At 34.4% G+C, this 23,389-nt stretch overlaps 1 protein-coding gene across 5 annotated transcripts in view; it reads left to right on the forward strand.

Annotated features, from left to right (window-relative positions):
- The window catches only part of BBS9 (Bardet-Biedl syndrome 9), a 416,531-nt gene that overhangs the window by 101,230 nt on the left and 291,912 nt on the right, over positions 1-23,389 (forward strand). For all 5 annotated transcript variants that reach the window (XM_026509007.4, XM_026509016.4, XM_026509017.4 and 2 more), the window contains 3 exons: positions 5,079-5,163; positions 14,498-14,681; positions 15,339-15,468. In XM_026509007.4, coding sequence (XP_026364792.2) covers positions 5,079-5,163; positions 14,498-14,681; positions 15,339-15,468 — 399 coding nt within the window. The remainder of the gene's footprint in view (positions 1-5,078; positions 5,164-14,497; positions 14,682-15,338; positions 15,469-23,389) is intronic.

Raw genomic sequence — 23,389 nt, forward strand, 5'->3', positions numbered from 1 at the left:
CTCAACTCCTGCCAAGTAGAGATACTGGCAGTGCTATACTGGGGTCACAATAGAAAGATTTGAATGCTCCATGACTTACTCTTTGAAATATGTGCATAGGAATTAATTTGGTAATAACTGCAGGAGTGACTGGATGAGGAAGCAATGTGTCGGCTTCCTTAATGTGTAAGTTTAATCTCAAAGATGCTCACCGTCTTTGAACTGTGTTAATTTACCAACATACCAATTTATTAAATCCATCCCCATCTAGGACTAAAAATACAAACCTTATCCATTATGTGGATCTTTTATAATGGTAAAAATGCATGGGATATGTGATTATTATAAAATGATGACAATTAAGTGGGCTTATAATATTAAACAGTATATTACATTTATATACGCTTTCAAGTTTAATAGATTAAATTAAATGATAATCACTGGTGCAATTTAGGGTTGGAGGAAGCATGAAAACTATAGTTTGTTCTTTTGAGGCTTCATCTATTTATAATCAGTTAATAGAATGTAATCAGTTAATAGAAAAGGCTTTTAAGACATAATTTATTTTCATTTTTGATATTGATATTTAATTACTTTAAAAGAGGCTCAATTATACTCAGATAGGAACTAGCGCAGGCTGTAGATCTCAAACTTTAGTGTGCATAAGGATCACTTGGGCAGCCTGTTATAAAATGCACATTTGCAGATTTCCAATTACCAGTACACTAGACTTCGACCTAGTAGGTTTGGGGATAAGACCCAGAAATCATCGTTGCAAGCATACTCCAGGTGATTCTAATTTAGAAATACACTTTGGGTGTTGTTTTTCTTTTGAAGTGAGAGAATTGTTTGTCTTTTTTGGGGGGTTTGCAGGGGCTTAGATAACTCCATTCTCTTAGTGATGTTTGTCCAAATTTTGGATTAGTTTTTATTCTCTTTTTCTTTCCTTTACTTGTCAGAGTTATTTGGTCAGTAAATCCCGACCTTTTACTTTTTTCCCTTGTATTCAGCCTTTGCTTCCCATTTCCACTGGCATTCAGGCCTTTATTTCCTCACTTAGATTTCTGGTTTTCTTACTTCTAATCTAGACTTTGAAGGATCCTTCTCATATCTATCGTTTTAAAATAACCTGCTTAAACCAGAATAATTTTTGCTGCCCATTAAAAAATCAAAAGCTTATATTGACATTCAGTGCTCCTTACAATCCAGTCCCATTCTACCTCTATTAATGTGGATGTTCAGAATCAGATTTAACTTCTAAAGTTAACTGGTTCAGTTATCTTTTTTTTCACCTCCTTGATATATTATTGCCTAAACACTGATTTTTGCCAAATATCATATATTGCCTTCTTGTATTCTGCTGAAATATTCCAGAATATATCCTATCAGATTCCTGAGAGCAGAGTCTGTCTTAAACATCTGTTTGCTGACTGAATAAGTTAGTTCATTTATTCAGTTATTCGTTCAGGAAACATTTTTCAAGAGGCTTCTCTGTGTCACACACTGTGGCAAGTACTGGAAACGCAGAGTCAAGTAAGAGCTGTCTCTTGTCCTCAAGCAGTATGCAACAAGGGTGGGAGGTAGCAGGTCAGTCAGCTGTTTTAGTTCATTGTGATCGAGGCTCTAGAGAGCTGTGCACAGGATACTGAGGATAATAAGCATTCAGTGGAGGGAGGCTCCCTGAAGAAGTATACCTGCCATGAGCTTTATTGTCTCTCCTTTTCTTTGCTGCACATCAACCCCGATACCCGTACATGTACCTAGTACATAGCTAAGTAGATAAGTGGCCTTAAAGAAGTATTTTTAAATTATTTGTAGAGTTTAACTGACAATATTTTAAAAAGAATATTATGTTCTTCACCTACCTTAGGCTCTGGCCAAATTGAAATGTCTGTTTTCCATATGGCTCTTCTTTCTCTCCTCTTTTGCTCATGCTGTACTGTATCTGAAGTTTTTCCTTTCTTCTCTGTATGTGAAAATTATGTCTGGAAGCCTCCCTGCTCCTCTTGCTGACCTAGCCATAAGTAACACCTCCTCCTTCTTAACTTTACGGAGTAGTTTTTTTGCTCTTTCCACAAGTACTAGTCGTGCTTTAACTGATATTACATATTTGCTTGTTTTTCTCCTTGACAGGGCTAACTGCTCCTTGAAGGCAGGGATTTTGTATCTCCTGAAATGCCTAGCATTGTACCTTGCCAAAGGGAGATGTTTAACAAGAACTTGATGAAAGAGTGAAAAGTTTGTAAGGAAAGCCATTTTGTTACTGGCATCTTTCAATGAAAAGGATTCTTCCTGGCATAATTAAGAATGTTTTAGCTTTACTTGTAATGAACATAGTAATGTTCTGTATCCGGAGTTTCCATTTCTAGTAGAGTTCTCGGTTAAATATCAAGTTTCCAAGATCTCCTGGTACCTTTGAGGTGACAACTATGTTTCATTTGAAAAGAAATGATTTTGGAGGGTTTAGTTTTGTGCTCTGTGACACCTCAATCCATATTTTAGTTACTCAGTGCTATTTTTACGATGTGATATGGAAGAGCACTAAATTATATGGCTGAGTTTGTCATTGGTGTTCCACTGGACCTGTTAAGCATTTGTGGCTATTGGGTCAAAAAGTGCTACCATTCTCCTGGACTTGCTGTATTTGTATTTAGTGCCTTTCTGTTGAGAAACACATATGACCCACTCTTTTGTGAAATCTTATTACACTGGGCCTGATTATTCTTTCAGCAGTCTCATTGAGGGAATTTTATTCCTTAGCTTATATCACTGAGCATTTGAGTGGTAAGAAAAAAAACCCCAAGTGTTTTCTTTATTTCAGAATTTCCAAGTCTGCCTGGAATTGTTTGGTTTTGGAAATAGGTTTCCATGTACATTATTGGTCACAGTAAAGAGGACTTAAGGAAGAACTATAAAATAGATGCTATTTAAGTTTGTCATCATCTAAATTTACTGTCAGTTACATTTAGTAATACTCTTCTGAGTTGTCGTCCAGGAAGAGCAACGGTCTGGATTTGGAAATCAGGAGTCAATTTTAGCTGTGTCTCTGCCTGCTGTTTTGATGTTAATGAGGCCACTTTAGGGGCTGACTTATTCCTGGATGATATAATAGTGCTTTGTAGTTCTATAAGAAGCTTCAAGCAACTCGAAAGCTTTGGATTTTTACAACAATCTCATTAATATCCATATCATCCTCTAGTAGGTTGGTGTGTGCAGGAAATGAACCACCTATGTAATTAATTGCCTGATTGGATCCATAGCAGGCCCAGCTCTGGGGCTGATGTTAGTCCCCAGTGCATACTATTTCTGTTACTGTGTACTGGGAAGAGTAAAATAATCCTATCTGAAGGTTGGAACGTGAGGTCTAATTATTTGGCACTGCTGGAGACAGAGGGATTTTGTAGGTCAGTCTCAAATGGTATGGAGACATTTCCTACAGCTGCCCATGGAAGTCCTTAGCATGGTTTACAAGGCTGAAATCTTCACCCTCCTACCTTTTTTGTCTCATTTCCCATGACTCATCCCTCTCTGCCATGCATCTTTCCGAAACTCCTGTTGTGGCCTTTCGTGTCTTTTTTTACCGCCTGCCTTTTCATGTGCTGTTGGCCTTGCCATAATGCCTTTACCTCTTTACCAGCATGATGAGTGTTCACTCATTCTTTAAAACCTGGATTTCTCCTCCTGAACCTATACTAAAACATATATATGTATATATATGGAGTGTAAAAAAATATATATATATATATTATACACTCCATCTCAATTACTTGTTTCTGCCACGACGTTCCCTTGGTACCCTGTGCATACCTCCTATTATTAGCACAGAACACTCTTAGATATGTTAGGTATATTGGATCACTACGTGTTTATTGAATTGATGAAATTCATGTACATTCAGCTTTCATATTAACCGTAAGACTGATTTTGATGACATACCTTACAAAGTCTATCTTAACTCATAGTCATTTTGCATCCAACTACAATTTAAGGCATTTTTTTTTTTAACCAAGTGTTCCTGATTGAGATAGTTTAAGAGTTGATATATGATATTTGAATACCAGTGTACATTTTAGTTCTTTTTTAGGTATTCCACATTGCTTTTATTCATTCAGGTCACTGATTTTTACACTTTCAGATATCTTTCTCTAGACAATGTGAGATGTCCAAATATATCTACTGACTTTCCTTTTACCTATGGAAGAAAAATGGAAGAGTTTTGATTTAATAGGAAAGAAAGGAATTTATGAGTCTGAATTTCTTCATTAGAGTAGGATTATTTAACTGTATACCATTAATTAATGGGAAATAAGGGAATTTAAATTTTATTGGATATGTTAGTCATTTCTAGGTTGAATGATATTTGTAAATTATTTTTAACAATGATTTAAGCTAAAGTTACTAATGAAATAAAAGCTATCAAACACTTATAGAAAGTCATAATGTCCATAATGCCCCTTACTGAGAACTTACCAGATACACTACTAGGTGATTGATCTCTATTTATATGTAAATCTGTGTCTGTCTGTTTGTTGATCTATTGGGCACCTAATATATGCCAGATACTATACTAGGCACTAAATTATTTTTAAATTCTTTTAACCATGTTTGAGTTAGAGATTATTATTCCCATGTTATAGATGGGGAAGATAAGACACAGTGATTAATTTGCCAACTAGTAAGTGCGTTAGCTGGGGACTAAACTGTGGTCTTCTGGGTTTCATAAAATATCTGTTACAATTTCTACTACATCTGGCTGCTTTGCATTATTTAGGTTTTTTTCTATGTGGTGTTTTGGTGCTGGATCGTTCTTGAATATTGTTGTTTGTCATATAAAATGCTAATGGAAATGCTTTGATAGTTGGCAGAACTATTTTCTCAATATTGACTTTTGGGACATGGTTATAATTTCTTTATCATGACAGTTTTACATAGTTTCATGTCACAGTGTCATTCAATAAGAATTCAGTCTTAAATTTTACAGTTTTTAAAACCAAGACAAAAGTAATGCATAAGTTTATAGATTATGTGCTTTTAAAGTTTAGAATAATTTATGCTTTTTAACTATAAAATCACTTATAATTATTCATATCTTCAAACAGGTACCAAGTACTTGCTTTTGCAACGGATGCAGATAAAAGACAGGAGACTGAACAACAAAAACTTGGTTCTGGAAAAAGACTTGTTGTAAGGCCTTTTTTAATATAAAAAAAATTCAGTAATGTCATATCTAACCACCAGTTTTCTTTTCAGAATAAAAATTCCTGGGAAGAAAGTTTTAAAAAATATTTATTTTAGCTATTTTTCTTTTTTATGTTATGATTCTATCAATGGGCAAAAAGTTAGTTGGCTATTATTGAGCAATGGAGACACACGCTTGGTCCTGTTATAATTTATTAGATTATAGAGTTGCACCACTAGAATTATAAATGTCCAGATGAGGTCACTTTTAACTGAAGTGATTATAAACCAACATAGCCAAATGAGAAAAAAAAAAAACAAAACAACCCTTTAATAGGCAAAAATATTGCTACAAATAGGCATGTGATTAAATATATAAGTAAAAGATAAAAATTCATAGCCCACAAAGATAAAATTGGCTCAAAGACAAAGGTGGAAGTTTGGTAACTTGAAAAATAGTTTGAAGAAAAATTGTAAATGATAAATTAATGAAAATATTTTAATGAAAATTAAGGAATAGATGATGGTTGTGAACTCTTTATCCTGAGAACCTCCATAGACAGGAAGGAAAAACAGAAGGACTTGAAAATTATAATGGAAATAGTAAAGCGTAGGGGTGCCTGGGTGGATCAGTTGTTAAGCGTCTGCCTTCAGCTCAGGGCATGATCCCGGGGTTCTGGGATCGAGCCCCATGTCAGGCTCCTACGCTGGAAGCCTGCTTCTTTCTCTCCTACTCCCCCTGCTTGTGTTCCCTCTCTCACTGGCTGTCTCTCTCTCTCTGTCAAATAAATAAATAAAAATTTTCAACAACACCAAAAAAAAGGAAATAGTAAAGTGTATTTGAGATGGACACATATGAAAGAAACCACATGAAGAAATAATGTAGAATTTAGAATATCAAGGAAGGAAGAATATTAGAGAATACCAGTTTTTTGTATTAGTATATAAAAATTAAGGTAGGAAGGAAGGCTAACTTGAAAAGAGCCAAGAAGGAGATGAAGATCTATTTTCTTAATAAGAGTAAAAAGTGAAAGAGAGAGCATAGCAAATACAAATATGACATACTTTTTCACAGAATTTGGAGGCACCATACTGATAATAGTTAAAGCACAGACTTTGGAGTCAGATTTTTTAAAAAGATTTATTTATTTTAGAGAGAGAGAAAGAGAGAGTACGCATGTGAGTAGGGGGTGGAGCAGAGGGAGAAAATCCTCAAGCTGACTTCCCACCAAGCGCAGAGCCCATGCTGGTCTGGGGCTCGATCTCACGACCCATGAGATTGTGACCTGAGCTGAAACCAAGAGTCCAATGCTTAACCAACTAAGCCACCCAGGTGCTCCTTGGAGTCAGATCTTGAGAGCTATACTTTACTACTAATTTTGAGCAAGTTTGAGCAAGTTTGTTAACCTTGCTAAATCTCAGTTTTCTCAGTTGCAAAATGGTGGTAATACCTATTTTACAGTGTTGCCATTAGAAATATATATATATGTGAATGTGTATAAATATATATATAAATATATATTTGTATATATAAATATATATGTGTGTGTGTATATACATAAAGCACTTAGCAAAATATCTAGATGATGAAGATGACATTGATAATGGTAGTCAAATTGTCCTTCACCTCCTCCTCAGTAGTGGTTTTCTTCCATTTGTCCTTTATATTCTACACTCCAGCCACATGGGCTTCTCATTGTTCCAGATATTCCATGGCTGTTCTCTACACATATTTTTTTATTTAGTCTGGAATACCCTTTACTTATTTATTGTACATGTTTATTGGTACAACTCTGTGCCTTACACTGAGGATGTATTCTGAAAGCAATTACAGTTGAGTGATTTTCCCATTCTCCTTTAATTAATAAGTAGAGTAAGAAATAGCAGTAAAACTTCCTTTCGTTACACCACAGTCACTTGGCAGGACTGTGATGCCATGGAACATTAAGTCTATTGCAGAGAAATGGAATTTATCCAGTGGAATGCTTTTAATAAGGTAGTTGTGGGAAGGCAGTTAAAAGCCGCCTGTGTTACTCAGAGCTACCTCTTAACTATTTGTTGATTTCTAATTTAATTCTGTTGTGGTCAGGGAAATACTTTGTATGAGTTTGAATTCTTTCAGATTTACTGAGATTTGTTTTATGGCCTGGAATATGGTCTATCTTGGTAAATCTTCATTGAGCACCTGAAAAGAATGTCCATTTTTTTTAGCTGTTCTTGGGTGTCCTACAAATGTCAGTTAGATTGGATGATAGCATTGTTAGATCTTCTATATACTTATTTGATTTTTTTTTTTTTTTTTTACTAATTTATGTCATTTATACAGGGAGGGGTGTTGAAATCTCACTGTGGATTGTCTGTTTCTCCTTGGAATTTTGTCAGTTTTTTGCTTCATGTATTTTGAAATTCTTTTATTAGGTACATGAACATTTAAGATTGTTATGTCTCATGATGAACATATACCCTTTTCATTATCAAATAACCCTCTTTATCTTTTTGCTCTAGTAGCATTCTTCTTTTGATGAGTGTTATTCTGATATATCTGTTTCCATCTTTTTACTTTCATCCAATTTGTGTCTTTGTAGTGAAAATGCATTTCTTTCAAGCAGCAGATAGTTGGGTCTTGCTTTTTTGTTTAGTATGATATGCTCTGCCTTCTAATTTGTTTTTTAGACCATTTACATTTCATGTGATTATTAATGTGGGTAGGTTTAAGTTTGTCATGTGGCCATTTGATTTCTATTTGTCCCATCTATCTGTTCTTTGTTTCCGTTTTTCCGTTTTTCTGCTTTCTTTTACAGTTATTCCGTATTTTATATGATTCCATTTTATCTTTATTGGCTTATTAGCCATAACTCTTTGTTTTGTTATATTAGGATTTGTTTTAGAGTTTGCTGTATTTAACCTACCATGATCTATTCTCAGTGATATTATACTATTTCACATATAAGAACCATACTTCTGTTTCTCAGCCTTTTGTCATATATTATATTTTTACATACACTATAAACTCCATATTACATTGTTACTATTTTTGTTTAAATGGCCAGTATCTTTTAATGTGATTTAAATGATAAGAAAAATATATATTTACCCATGTAGTTACCATTTCTGGTACTCCTCATTAATTTGTGTCGGCCGTATTTCCATCTGGTGTCCTTTTTCTTCCTCCTGAGGGACTTGCTATCACATTTATTTCAGTGCGAGTCCACTGGTGATGAATTCTTTCAGTTTTTCTGCATCTCAAAAAGTATTTTTTGCCTTTGTGTTTGAAAATCTATTCTTTGGGTATAAGACTTTAGTTTGACCGATTGTTTCCTCCCTGGCATTTTAAGAGGTTGCTCCACTCTCTTCTTGCTCCCATTGTTTCTCATGAGAAGTCTGCCTACATTCTTATCTTTGTTCCTCTCTTCATAATATCTTTTTTCTCTGGCTGCTATTCTGATTTTCTCTTACCACTTTTTTTAAACAATTAGACTATGATGTGCTTTGTGTACTTTTCTTTATTTTGTGCTTAGGACTCGTTGAGCTGCTTGCATCTATGAATTTGTAGTTTTCATGAAAATTAGAAAATTTTGGTTCTTAATTCTTCCAACTTTTTTTTTTTTTAATGTTCCATCTTTCTTCTCTCCTCTGGGGACTCCAGTTACACAAACATTAGGCTACTTGAAGTTCTCCCACAGCTCACAGATTTTAATTTCATTAAAAACATTTTTTTTCTATTTTGTTTTGAATAACTTTTGCTGTGTTTTCAAGCTTACTAATCTTTTTTCTATAATGTCTAATCTGCTGTTAACTCTCATGGTTTTCATCTTTACAAGTTCAATTTGGTTTCTTTTTTTGTTATATCTTCTAAGACTCTACTTAACTTTTTGAAGCTATAGAATACAATTATAATAATTGTTTTAATATCTTGTTTTCTAATTCTAACACCTGCATCAGTTTTGAGTCAGTTTTAGTTGATTTATTTATCTCTTCTTTGTGAACCATATTTTCTTATTTCTTTACATGTGTGCTGATTTTTTATTAGATGCCAGATACAGTCATTTTACTTTTGGGTGCCAGATATTTTTGTATTCCTATAACTGTTCTTGAGCTTAGGCCTGGGACACAGTTATGGTACTTTGACAGTTTGATCCTTTGGGTTGTTAGCTAGGACCAGAGCAGCACTCATCCTGAGACTGCTTATTCCCTACTCCTGAGACAAGACCTTTCTGAGTGCTCTACTCAGCGTCCTTTGAATTATGAGGTGTTCCAATCTGGCTGGCAGGCACAGGCAGTATTCCAGGTGGTATGAATGCTGGGCACTGTTACCTCTAATCCTTTTGGGTGGTTCTTTCCCTCACTTTGAGTGGTTTCCTTACATGAATGTGCTGATAAGTACTCATGAATATTTGAGAGGCTTCTTTACAGATGTCAAAGTTCTGTCCCTGTGCTGCTCTCTCCCTTTTGGCATGCTGTCTTGTGAACTCAGCTGCTTTGGTTTCTCTGTACTCCCAGTGTTCATTTCCTCAATTCAGGGAGTTTGCTGGGCATTGCCTGATTCTTTTTCCTTGTGCCATGGCCTGAAAACGGTCTCATGGACAGAGCAGTCATAGCACTCACCTCATTTGTTTTGTTTTCAAGGAATTGCTCTCCTTTGTTGTCTGATATTCAGTGCCTTGCAAACTGTTGTTTCATACATTTTGTCCATGTTGTATTGTTTCAGGTGGGATGGTAAAGTCTTTTTCCTATTACTCTATCTTGGCTGGAAGTGGAAGAATTTTAAAATTATTCTCAGTAAACTTCTGTGTTTTTTGAGACTCACTAATTTAGAATGTGGTATATTTCCCTAAAGGGAGGTCACAGAGAGTGGCACTCAGTACCTAGTGAATTAAAAGTGTTTACTGGCTGGATCTCAGCCTGTAGCCTCAGAAACTTGGTTTGCCTCCATTCTAATGAATCGTCATCTTTCAGAAACAGGGACACATTAGCCCAAGTTATAGACAGTGATATCTTTTCTTTTCTTTTCTTTTCTTTTCTTTAGAGAAGGAGAGAAGGCGGGGAACGGGCAGACGGAGAGGAAGAGAGAGAATCTTTTTTTTTTTTTTATAATTTTTATTTTGTTATATTAGTCACCATACAGTACATCCCCAGTTTTTGATGCAACGTTCCATGATTCATTATTTGGGTATAACACCCAGTGAGGGAGAGAGAGAATCTTAAGCAGGCTCCAATCCCAGCATGGAGCCTGACATGGGGCTCGATCTCATGGCCCTGAGATCATGACCTGGGCCGAAATCAAGAGTCAGAAACTTAACCGACTGAGCCACCCAGGTACCCTAACAGTGATATTTAATGCTAGAATGCCAGCCTATTAAAATGTAAGGAGAATTGTGATTCATGGGACTGACATTTATGTTTTGTGTACAGTGGAATCTTTTCATACAGGTAAGTTAGACTTGAACTTAATGGTAATTGGGTAATTTCTTAGTGTTGAATCCTGATTCAGATTGAGATAATCTGATGCATCCATCTATATTCACTATGCTGTCTCCCTCCTTCAGGTTGTTTTTATATACATACCAATAATATTTGTTCTTCTGTCCAGCCCCATTTGGATTTCATACCTTCTTCAGATATCTTAATACCTGAAGTAGATGAATATTTAGGTCATATCTTGATGGCCATAAATTTGTTTCTTTAGTATGAGTTTTCACATCTCTTTTTTGATCCATTGTTTGTTGATTATAGCCTAACATTGAGGACAGTCTTATTTCCTCTTTGTCCAGATGCTTTTCTGTAGGCATCTCATTGTCATTGCCGTATACAGTATGTGTCAGTATATGTCAGCCAATGTCTTTCCTCTTTTTTTTTTTTTAATTTAAAAATATTAATTGATTGGGGGCTGAATTCTGGAAAGCATGTTCATTACATTCATTCCTTCATTATTTTAAGAAGTATTTCTTAAACACTGACCATGTTCCAGAGATACAGAGTTACCCTGCAGTAGCTCTTGAGGTGTAGAGGTTCCTGTCTATATTACTGGGATAACTTGATGACTGCTCTGTATGTACATATTGACATATTTTTAAATTGTCTTTATATTAAAACATTATAGTTACAAAAATATTGGTTAGGTTTTACTAATTATTAAATTTGATTTGCAAAGTACACACAATATGGACATTTTTCTTAGGGAAATTTTTCAGTGAAGCAGATAACTGTGTGTATATATATTTTTTGAACAGTCATGGTCCCTCCTTGTCTGTCGTAGGATCTTTGTATAGGTGGCTCACTTTGCATAGGGAATTCTCTCACCCAGTTCTCTACTTGCCTTTTTCCCCCCTCCAGGCTTATTGAGGTGTAATTGACAAATAAAAATTGTATAAATTTATGGTAAGCTACGTCTTTTGATATATGTATATACATTGTGAAATGATTACCATAATTAAGCTGATTAACGCATCTATCACCTCACATAGTTACCTTTTTTAATGTTCACATTTAAGATCTATCTTAACAAATTTCAAGTATACATGTGATACACTACAGTATTATACAGTATTATAGAGTTAAGTCTCCAGAATTTATTCATTCTGTGTAACTAAAAATTTGTACCCATTGACCAGCATTTTCTCATTCCCCTCTTCCCCAGACACTGGCAACCACCATTCCACTCTCTGCATATATAAATTTACCTTTTTTAGATTCCACATATAAGTGAGATCATGCAGTATTTGTTTTTCTGTGCCTGGCTTATTTCACTTAGCATAATGCCCTCCACGTTCATCCATGTTGTCACAAATGGCAGGATTTCCTTCTTTTTAAAGGCTGAACAATGTTCCATTATATTATACACATTATATGGTATATATATTATATATAATATCTCATTTTTCTTTATTTATTTATCCATCAATGGACATTTCGGTTTTTTCCATATCTTGGCTATTGCAAATAATGCTGCAGTGAACATGGAAATGTAGATATCTCTTTGATATCTTGTTTTCATTTCTTTTGAATATATGCCCAGAAGTATGATTGCTGGATCATATGATCATTCTATTTTTAATTTTTGAGAAACCTCCCTACCATTTTCTATAGTAGCTGTACCAATTTGCATTCCCACCGACAGTACACAAAGATTCCCTTTTCTCTACATCCTTGCCAAAACGTGTTATCTCTTGTCTTTTTAGTAATAGCCATTCTAGGTGTGACGTGCTATCTCATTGTGGTTTTGATTTGCATTTCCCTGATGATTTAGTGATGTTGAGCATTTTTTTCATATACCTGTTGGCCATTTGTATATCTTCTGAGAAACATCTGTTCAATTCTTTTGCTTATTTTTAAATCAGGCTATTTTCTTGCTATTGAGTTGTCTAGTTCCTTATATATTTTTGAGTATTAACCCTTATTGGATGGATGGTTTTCAAGTATTTTCTCCCATTCCATAGATTGTGTCTTTACTGTTAATTGTTTCCTTTGCTGTGCAGAAACTTTTTAGCTTGATGCAACCCCTTTTGTCTATTTTTACTATTATTGCCTGTGCTTTTGATGTCATATCTGAAAAAGCATTGCCCAAACCAATGACAGAAAGCTTTTCCTTATGGTTTTTTTTTTTAAAGATGTTATTTATTTATTTGACATAGAGAGAGAGAGAAAGAGAGAGAGTGCACAAGTATAGTAGCAGGCAGGAGGAGAGGGAGAAGCAGGCTCCCCTCTGAGCAGGGATCCCGACGTGGGGCTTGATCCCAGGACTCTGGGATCATGACTTGAGCCGAAGGCAGCTGCTTAACAGACCAAGCCACTCAGGCATCCCAGGATGTCTAGTTTATTTTGATTTGCAGATGAACAATGAGTAATTTTTTAGTATAAGTATGTCCAATGTGTGTCTGTGCCATGGATATCCCAAATAGTGAGTGCATGGGATATACTTACACTAAAAAAATGATTTGTGGTTTATCTGTGGAAACAGGACTAAGTGTCCTGTATTTTTATTTGCTCAGTGTGGCAACCGTAGCTCAGGGCAAAGGAGGCCAGACAGGCTGAGCCGGCTTTCCTCACTGATCGAGTCTATAGGAGTCTTTAGTTAGCTCTCAGGTTGTAGAATTTCTCATAGAGGGAATCAGGCCATGTGTCTTCTTTTATGTCTTGTATGTTCAAAATCATTAGCCATCAGGGAAATTCAAATCAAAACCACATTGAGATACCACCTTATGTTTTTTTTCTAATAGTTTTACAGATGCAGGTCTTAGGTTTAAGTCTTTAATCCATTTTGAGTTGATTTTTTGATATGGTATGAGATAGGGGTCCAATTTCATTCCTCTGCATGTGGATATCAAGTTTTCCCATTACCATTTATTAAAGAGACTGTCTTTATTGTGTGTTCTTGATACCTTTGTTGAAGATCAATTGACTGTAAATGCATTTATTTCTTGACTCTTTTCTGTTCCATTGGTTTAGGTGTTTTATTTATTTTTTATTTTTATTTTTAAATGCCAGCAGTATGCTGTTTTGCTAAGAATAGTTCTGTAGTGTATTTTAAAATCATGTAATTTGATGCTTCCAGCTTTGTTCTTTTTGCTCAAGATTGCTTTGGCCATTTGGAGTCTTCTGTGGTTCTGTATGAATTTTAGGATTTTTGTTATATTTCTGTGAAAAATGCCATTAAAATTTTGATAGGGATTTGAATCTGTAGATCAGTTTGGATAGTATGGTCATTTTAATAATAATAATTCTTCTAATTGATGTACTTGGCATATCTTTCCATTTATTAGTGTTTTTCAGTTTCTTTATCGATGTTTTGTAGTTTTTATTGTACAGGTCTTACACCTCCATGGTTAAATTTATATGAGTATTCTTTTTTCCTGCCCCATTCCCCAAATTTATGAGTAATTTTGAACCACTGAAGAGTTTCTATCATCTGGTAAATGATGGGACAAGCCCTACTAGAGTGTATAAAATATCAGAAATATGGTCATCGCAAAAAAAAAAAAAAAAGTGAATAGTGGCTAGCCAGTCTTTATGTCTGCTTTGTTGTAAAGAATTTCTTTTTTTTTTAAAGGTTTTTTTTTTTTTTTAAAGATTTTATTTATTCAACAGAGATAGAGACAGCCAGCGAGAGAGGGAACACAAGCAGGGGGAGTGGGAGAGGAAGAAGCAGGCTCATAGCGGAGGAGCCTAATGTGGGGCTCTATCCCATAATGCTGGGATCACGCCCTGAGCCGAAGGCAGATGCTTAACCGCTGTGCCACCCAGGCGCCCCTGTTGTAAAGAATTTCTTAATTGTAATTGATATGAAAGTGACTGAAATGCTTTGTTTTTAGCAACTAAATTGATCTTGGGTTTTCCTTTGTAGGTGGATTGGACTCTAAATATTGGAGAGCAAGCACTTGATATATGTATTGTCTCTTTCAATCAGTCAGCATCTTCTGTTTTTGTTCTTGGTGAAAGAAACTTTTTTTGTCTTAAGGATAACGGACAGATTCGTTTCATGAAGAAACTTGATTGTAGCCCAAGTTGTTTTCTCCCGTATTGCTCAGGTGTGTAGAAGGATTTTTCTTTTATCTTTTCCATATGTCAAGGCCTATGTTACATACATCAGGAAAAGCCAAATTCACACACATATATTTTAAACATCTAGGAATATAGTTTTATACAGAACATGTAATGGAAATTTTAACTTTTAAAGTTTGAATACAAGTTTGATATAAAACACACATTTGGTTTCGCCAGTCATTTTACTTTGCACAGAATGTCTTGGCGAATTGGCCTCAGGTATACATTTATGCTTTCCAAAACGTGGCAGTTCAACATGCTTGCAAAAGAACACCAGACTGTTTTATAAGCAGAATGGAGCATAGCAATGCCTAATAGAATGGCTTATCTGTAGCTAGTGCCCAGTAAAAACCATTAACTAATTGTGTTATATATTAATGAAATTCATGCTTTCTTGATAAAATGCAAAAATGTTGGCTACTATCTACTTATAGTTCCCAAGTCTGTAAAATTATTTAAAAATTTTTTGACATTGGTGCTTGAAGTTGAAAAATACTTTTTTATTACTGAAAATAAATACCTTATACTTTATGCTTTTACATCAAGATGTTATTATTAGTTTGTATCATGAACCCCTTAATAGTGATATACTGTTGCAAATAACTTTTCTTATTATCCTCTTTTCTGTATTCCACACACAGTTTCTGAAGGAACAATAAATACTTTGATTGGAAACCATAATAACATGTTGCATATTTATCAAGATGTGACACTGAAGTGGGCCACTCAGCTTCCCCACATTCCTGTAGCAGTAAGAGTGGGCTGTTTACAGTAAGTGATTGAACTCTTTTTAGGACCTTAGCCTAGGAATTCTGTAGAAGTTATGAAACAATAGCAAGTGATTTTACTAGGAATAACAAGTGACATTGTAGTGTGAATGTCAACAATGGAAATAATTTAAAATGTAACTTTTATTGGAAAAGGATATAAAAAGGCCTTACTTAGGCTTCATCAATCATTTTTATTTTATTTTAATTCCCAGATAGTTAACATACAGTGTTATATTAGTTTCAGGTGTACAGTATATTGATTCAGTAATTCCATACATCACCCAGTGCTCATCATGACAAGTGCACTCCTTAATCCCCTCAATCTTTTTTATTTAGTATTTCTAGTGAGATATCCTTTGTAAATTAAAGATTTAAAGAGAATGGCTTACCTGATAGATTATTTTCTTTAAAATAGGAAAGGATTTCTTCAAGCTTTTGATAGGTTCCATTTAGAGATCACTTACTGTTAGACTGAGACTATTACACATCAAAACTTGTTTCAGGCCTTATTATGTCAAGTGGTGCAGAATTACTAATGATTATGTATTTAAAACAGTTCAGATTTTAAGTAGGGCCAATTTGCCTTTAAAATGAAAGATAAAATCCATACCTTAAATTTACAAAATTTATCAAAAATAAGAGAAATGAGACATTAACTGTGTAATTTTTCTTGGTTGTCGGTATATTAGGCAAGATTCTGACCAACCTTTAACATCTCAGATTATGTTTAGGAATTGAAAATCCCAGTAAATATGAAGAAACACAACTTTTTTTTTTTAAGAATTTATTTTTAAATAATCGCTACATTCAACGTGGGGCTTGAACTCAACCCCGAGACCAAGAGTCGCATGTTCCACTGACTGAGCTAGCCAGATCCCCTAGAAACACAACTTTCTATAAAGCTTTAAAGATTTCCTAGATCTAGTTGGTTCTGCTTATTTAGATAATTTTATTAAAATTTAAAAACCTATGTAGAATTCTTCAGTGGCACCTATAGTATCTAATCAGTATGACTAATTCCCCCAAATTTAGAGATTTGATGTGTAATACTGTTGAAGCTCAATGAAGGTTATTTGTATTTGCATTAATGGCTAATCTAAAGCCTGGATATTGGAAAAATGGAAACACCATTTTGAAAACATTGAATATTTTAAAAATAAGTTGCTTTCTCATGTTTTATGAGAAAATACCATCATAAAATTGCTATGTACTTAAACACAAATTATAGTTATTTTATATCTGAAGAAAAATTTAAAATTTTGAGATTGGCTTTTACAACATCTACCAGATAGATAGTCTTTTAAGTTCAACCAAACACTTAGACTCACCAGACATTTTAAATCAGATTTACTTAGAAGGATTTAGAACAGGAAAAACATCTTGCCAGCAGGGTGATGTCAAGTATTTCTCTTCTGGGGAGAGTAATTCTTGCAGCAGTCCATATATCCATCCAAGAGCTGTTCTCTTTGGCCTTCCAAGTGACAGCTCAGGTGCAACAAGTCAGATCCACAGTGGTGGGTATGCGGCCCATTTGGCTTATAGTCCCCATGCCCCTCAGGTTTAAATACTAAAATGTCACTGTGGTTTTTTTGTGTGTGGGGCAGAGGAAAGTGATGGATAGAAAGACCTTATTGAGACCATTTAGTTGAAATACTTATTTTACACATATATTATTTACATGGGACATACCTATTCAAGAGTCACTGTACTCAGAGAAGCTCAAAGATACAGTTTCTGAGCAGATATTTTTGGTTAACTTATGGTTTCAGTTCAGATGCATCTTATGAGTTAAGGGTCCAGATATAACTGAAATTATTATGAGTGAAAAACCAAATTTCCATGTAGTGTGCATCAAGATGGTTATATTCAGAAGTAGTCTGTCACTTCTTCTCATAGCTTTTTCAAGGTCATAATTATAAACAATTAAATGTAAATATCGCCATTAATGATTTCTGTAGTTAATATATAGCAATAACTTTTAATTGTTCATTGGAAAATTTTTCTTATTTTTGTGTACTTTAGCATATAAAACTATAGTTAGACGGAAAGAATTTCATTGTAATTTGTATTAGAATTTTAAAAGTGATTATTATTGACTTAGCTATAGCCTATTTATGTTTAGAAGTTATTATTTGAAATTAGAAGCAGTGAAATAATTTTGCTTCTGGTTTTTATAACGTTTAGAGTTAAGCTTTTTTGGTGGAACTTCCTTGGCTGAATGTGTTTATTTGTAGAGGAAATTGCTGCTATTTTAATATGTTTCTTTTCAATGAATAAGAAATATTGGATTTGGATCAAGTTGATGCAATTATACTTAATAACAGCATTTTGCTTAGAAACTAAGATGCTTTATTTCCTCCCACTCCCATTTACTTGGCAGTCCAAGTCCTCTACCTTGTTTGTTATAAACCAATTCTAAATCTGTCTGTGTTTCCTGCTTTCTTTTCGGGGTAAACGGCATTCTTGATTAGAGAGAGTTTTTTTTAGTTTAATTATTTTAATTTTTTTGTGTTAAACTATGGGAATGTGAAATAATTGTATAGTTTATAGTTTAAAGAATAAGAAGAGCATGAATGTGATAATGTTCTTTAAATGCTCAGCTATTATTGTTTCCGTCTACTTGCACGAAGTAGCTACAGAAGCCTAGCCAGTGTCTTACTTCTGCTGCCGTCAGTTCCCCAAACGGCAAATAAAGATCATCATTTATTGGTAACGTTATTCTCTCTAGAGATATGATATATAAGAGATACGATATATACCTCAAGGCGGAAGTCTATTTGAATGGATGTTCGAAGTGATGAGAACCTTTCCAAACTTCAGCTGGCAGCCACAGCCGTTGTGCTTTAAAATCTTATTGCAGCTCGTTTTTTTAGGATAAACAATTTGGTCTGGTCCTTCAGTGCTTTTCCTCCTAGGCTGTATCTACTGTAGTAACTTACTATAACTGTCAGTATTTAACCTTTTCATTCTTTAACCTTCATCGACCTAGTGTTCTTGACCAGAATATTTTCCCCATTTCTTCTCTGGATTTTCCAATTTCTTCTATCTTTGAGTTCTAACTCAAGTCACGTAAATAAGCCTTCCCTCTCTCCTCTGGTCCCCTCTTTCTCTGAATTTCTGTATTTATATTATGTTGGTGACTGCTGTTTAATTTTCCTAACTCCTCAACTCAATCATATGCTCATTTAATGTTAGGGGCCCTTTCTACTTTTGCATATTACACTGAATAGTCAGCCAGAAAGCTGAATATGTGGTATATGTTTGGTAAATATGTAAAAATCATTGTGATTTGTGCATGTCGGGGAGGACTGGCTAAAAAGATCTTCTAAGAGCTTTTAGTTGAAATACTTTTTTAAAAATATGGAACAATTGAGAGTCATAGATGGAAGGCTATTATTTCTCTGAAGACAAATTTATTAGGAGAGTTTTCAAATTTCAGAGTGATTTTTTTTTTTGTGTGTGTGCTTTTAGAAAGGGAACGTGGATCTAAATATACACTTTTTGCTATGTTGTCTTTTTAAGGATATCCTTTGTGGCTTAATAGTACATATAAAATTTGTAAATATTCCTGGAATTAAGGTGGGGCATAAATTATGATTTTAGAACTTCTGCATTCTTTTTGGTATTTTCCCCTATTAATATGTTGTAGCTCAGGAGTGGAATGTTAATCTTTCATTACTATATTTTTTCTGTCATTTTTTTTGTTGAATAGCTAAGCATTTTGGTTTATATAGTCTAGTTCTATATATTCACCTTGTGTTTATGGTATTTTACTTTTTTGGTGAGTTTAAAAAATTTATCAATAAAAAATTACCCTTTTTGTGTTCACATTTAATATTTCTTTGTTTGCTTTTGTTTTGTTTTATTTGCTTTGAATACAGTTTGCTCTTGTCTGTGCTTTCTTTAATCTGTAATTTTGTTTTGGATGCATCTCTCGTAAACAGGAAATTTGATTGGATTTTTAAACCCATTTTGAAGATCATTTCCCTTTAATCGACCCATTTACAATTGTTATAATCCATATATTTGGTCATTTTTCATCTGTATGATATTCTGTACTTTTAATAGTATTTCCTTTGCTCTCCATCTCTATGTAAGTTGGGGATTCTCCATCCTTGAATCTCCCATGTATTGGATGGTACATACACATACATATCTCTTTCCTTTATTTCTTTTAGTGTTTACTTTTGAGTTTTGCCATAATCCAAAAATGAAGTGATTCTTTCACCCTGTGATAGGCAAAGGGTTTAATACACTTTCTTTCTCCTTTCCTGTTCTCCCACTCCCTTTGCCACCTCCGCACACAGGCATGGGTAAACACATGAGCTTGTTCTTATACATATCACCCCCCCACACCCACACAGACTTTTTTACCATTGGTCCTTTGCTATGGTAACATAAGGTATTAACTGTAAGTTATTATTGTTAAACTATACTAATCCTTTTTTTGAGAATGTTTTAAAATTTGTATTCACTTTTTATCTAGGCCTATACTAATTTTTGTTATTTTTCTATATCTATTAAATGTTGTGAATCTTTTTCTATCACAAATTATAATTTTTGAACTCATTGATTTTGCTTCATCTATTAATAGGCTAATTTAATGTTCCCACGAATGGTATAGGGTGTTAATGTTTTAAGGTAAAAATGTATTGTCACATTTTCCCCTCAAACTTTATTGATGTTGCTCCTTTATTTTTTTAAAAATAACTTTTGTGGAAAAGATTAATCTTGTGATTTCTATAACAAGTATAGAGCTGCACTATTTAAAACTCAAGGAATATTTAAAAGTTCAAGAAAACAAAAAACAAAACTAACTCTGCCACCAAAGTTATCTCAGTCTTACCATCCAGATTTAACACTTGTTAGCACCTGTTAAACATGAAGCTGATATTTTTGTCTACAGAGATGCAAATTTAGGCACAGAATAAATTTCCAAAGCAGGATAATATTTTTAAAATTTTAATTTTATTTTATTATTGTTTTTTTAAGTGAGCTCTATGCCCATTGTGGGGCTTGATCAGGGGTTGTGCGCTCTACCAATTGAGCCAGCCAGGTGCCCCCAGAATAATACGTTTTTTAAATATAAATTTATTTTATTATATTTTAACAGAAAAAAGGAATAGATGAAATGGAAGGAATAAATGAATTCTATGTAAATGTTTATTCACAATTTATTTTAGTTTCTAAAAGACCCTTCTAAACAAGAATAGAAAAGAGGTAAAAGGTTATTATTTTCAAATTTTTTTTTTTGTTTTAAGCAATAAGTTCATGTTGGTAATTTGTTACAACAGATATTTGATTTTTTTAAGCTGCATTTCAATGTTTGGCAGTGTCTGTTGAGTCTCTGTTATTAAAGATAAGGAAAGCAGCATACTTAGGCTTTCTTCTTCCTTTTGTCAAATTCTGTTATTGTTAGTATTTTATTCATTTCGTCAAAGTTTAAAATATTTACATACATTTTAGTGATCACAATTTTCACAGTCCTTTCATCCTATCCATATCTAAATGGACTCAAAGCTTACTGCCAATTTGTTTTTATTGTTCCTTTATCTTGATTCACTTCTTGGTTAGTTGAATTTAATCATGCAGTGGTCTTGAGGAAAGCCTCTAAGTCTTTTTGCATTCTTGAGGGTTGTTTATTGCTGTTGTACTTGAAGGTTTTCTTAGCTTCCCCTCAGAATTTTGGACGTTCCATTTGGTGTTGACAGTTGCTGTGGAAAGGTCTGAGGCTGGTTTAAATTTATTGGTAAAACGTCTTACTGAATGAATTACTTTTTTTGCCTGTCTCATATCTAACTTATTTTTTAAATCCGTAAAGGACTGTAAAGTTACCTAGCGTTATTGACAGTTGATTAATTCTGCATCAGTTTGTTCTGGGACACGGTGAGATTTGATAGATTCAAGTTTTTATTCATTTCAGGAAAATATTCTTCCATTTGAATATTGTTTCTGCTCTACTAGTTTAGTTTTCTTTGTTTTTAAATTTAAATTCAATTAGCCAACTTACAGTACATCATTAGTTTCAGATGTAGAGTTCAATAATTCATCAGTTGCATATAACACCCTAGTAGTTTAGTTTTCTTAATTTCATTGTTTGTGTTTTTTTAAGATTTTTATTTATTTATTTGAGAGAGAGAGAGAGAGAGGAGAGCATGAACAGGGGGAGGGGCAGAGGGAGAAGCAGACTGTCTGCTGAACAGGGAGCCTTATGCAGGGCTCCATCCCAGGACCCCAAGATCAACCCGAGCCAAAGTCAGACACTTAACTGACTGAGCCACCCAAGTGTCCGCTTAATATCATTGTTATAAATATGTTAGCTTTACAGTGTCTTCCAAATCTGGCATCTGTTCATTAATTATTTGTATCTATTTTTTCTTTCCATTTTGACTTGTGTGATTTTTCCATGTCTCTCCATTATGTTCTTGAGTTTGTTTTTATTTTATCTTGTTATTTGCTTTTACTGTGGCTTTCATCCTATAGCTTTTGTTTAAACTTCTTTTTTAAAAGATTTTATTTATGAGAAGGAGCACGAATGGGGGGAGGAGCAGAGAGAGGGGGAGAAGCAGACTCCCTGCTGAGCAGGGAGCCCGACCTGGGGCTTGATCCCAGAACCCTGGGATCATGACCTGAGCCGAAGGCGGGCGCCTGACCAACTGAGCCACCCAGGTGCCCCTTAAGATTTTTTATTTATTTATTTGACAGAGAGACAGCCAGCGAGAGAGGAAACACAAGCAGGGGGAGTGGGAGAGGAAGAAGCAGGCTCCCAGCAGAGGAGCCTGATGCGGGGCTCGATCCCAGGACTCCAGGATCACACCCTGAGCTGAAGGCAGACGCTTAACGACTGCGCTAGCCAGGTGCCCCTTGTTTGAGCTTTTTAAATAAAAAAATTATGTTGATAATTCGTTGATACAGTGGCAACTATTTGTCTGATTTCTCCTTTTGTTTCCTCAGGAAGTTCTTGCTATGGGTATTTTCTGCCTTTTGCTTAGGTTCCTGTTTCCTTCATCTTTCTTTCACCTCTTTTACTTTATTTGGAATTTCTACACATAGGTCCTCTGTTAATTACTCTGCAGGTATTACTCATTTTAAAAATGGTGATAGAGATTTGTTGAAGAATCATGTGGGAAGTGACGGGAGAGACCAGTGAGCTCAGAACACCTGAATCTTTGCATCTTCTCACTGCATTTATTTTTTTCTTTGCCCTGGGGACCCATTTCCCTCAGTTTTCAGGGTTTAAGAAGTTGGTCAGTCTAACAGGAGTCCCCCTTGACCCCCAGTCACAGGCCCTTGGTGCTAAGAATTAGTGGCTGCTGCTTGTTTTCTTATCTTCATTGGTTAGGAAGCTAACTGATTGGTAAATGCATCTTTCATTTCCACTGTGGTTTTCTTTTCTTTTCTTTTCTTTTCTTTTCTTTTCTTTTCTTTTCTTTTCTTCCTTTCCTTTCCTTTCCTTTCCTTTCCTTTCCTTTCCTCTTTTCTTTTCTTTCTAATTTATTTAACAGAGAGAGAGAGACATATATTTGTCTAATATTGTTTTTCTTGATTTAGTTGGGAATGTAGTGAATGTAATCTGTTTAAACCATTTGTTTGGCAGCTAAGAAAGCTTCCTTATGTTTCATCTTTGATTATTCTTTCAGATCTGTTTAATGTTTTCATTCTTCAGGGAAACTAATATCTTTTTGTTCGCTGTTTATTTTCTGTTACTTATATATGCCATCTTCTTCCTCATAATTTTCACTCTGTGTCATTTTTTTTCCTGTTTTTTGGGAGACTGTCTGAATTTTGTGTTCTTAATCATTTGGTTTGAACTTTTATAACATTGGTTTTGCTCTTTTTAGTGTGTACCATTGGAGATTTTTTTTAGTCTGTTGTGGCAATATCTTTCTCCTTCTCATGCCTTCCACCTCCTGCACCTTCGG

Source organism: Ursus arctos, unplaced genomic scaffold (assembly GCF_023065955.2).
Source record: "Ursus arctos isolate Adak ecotype North America unplaced genomic scaffold, UrsArc2.0 scaffold_3, whole genome shotgun sequence".
In the NCBI taxonomy this organism is placed as follows: Eukaryota; Metazoa; Chordata; class Mammalia; order Carnivora; family Ursidae; genus Ursus; species Ursus arctos.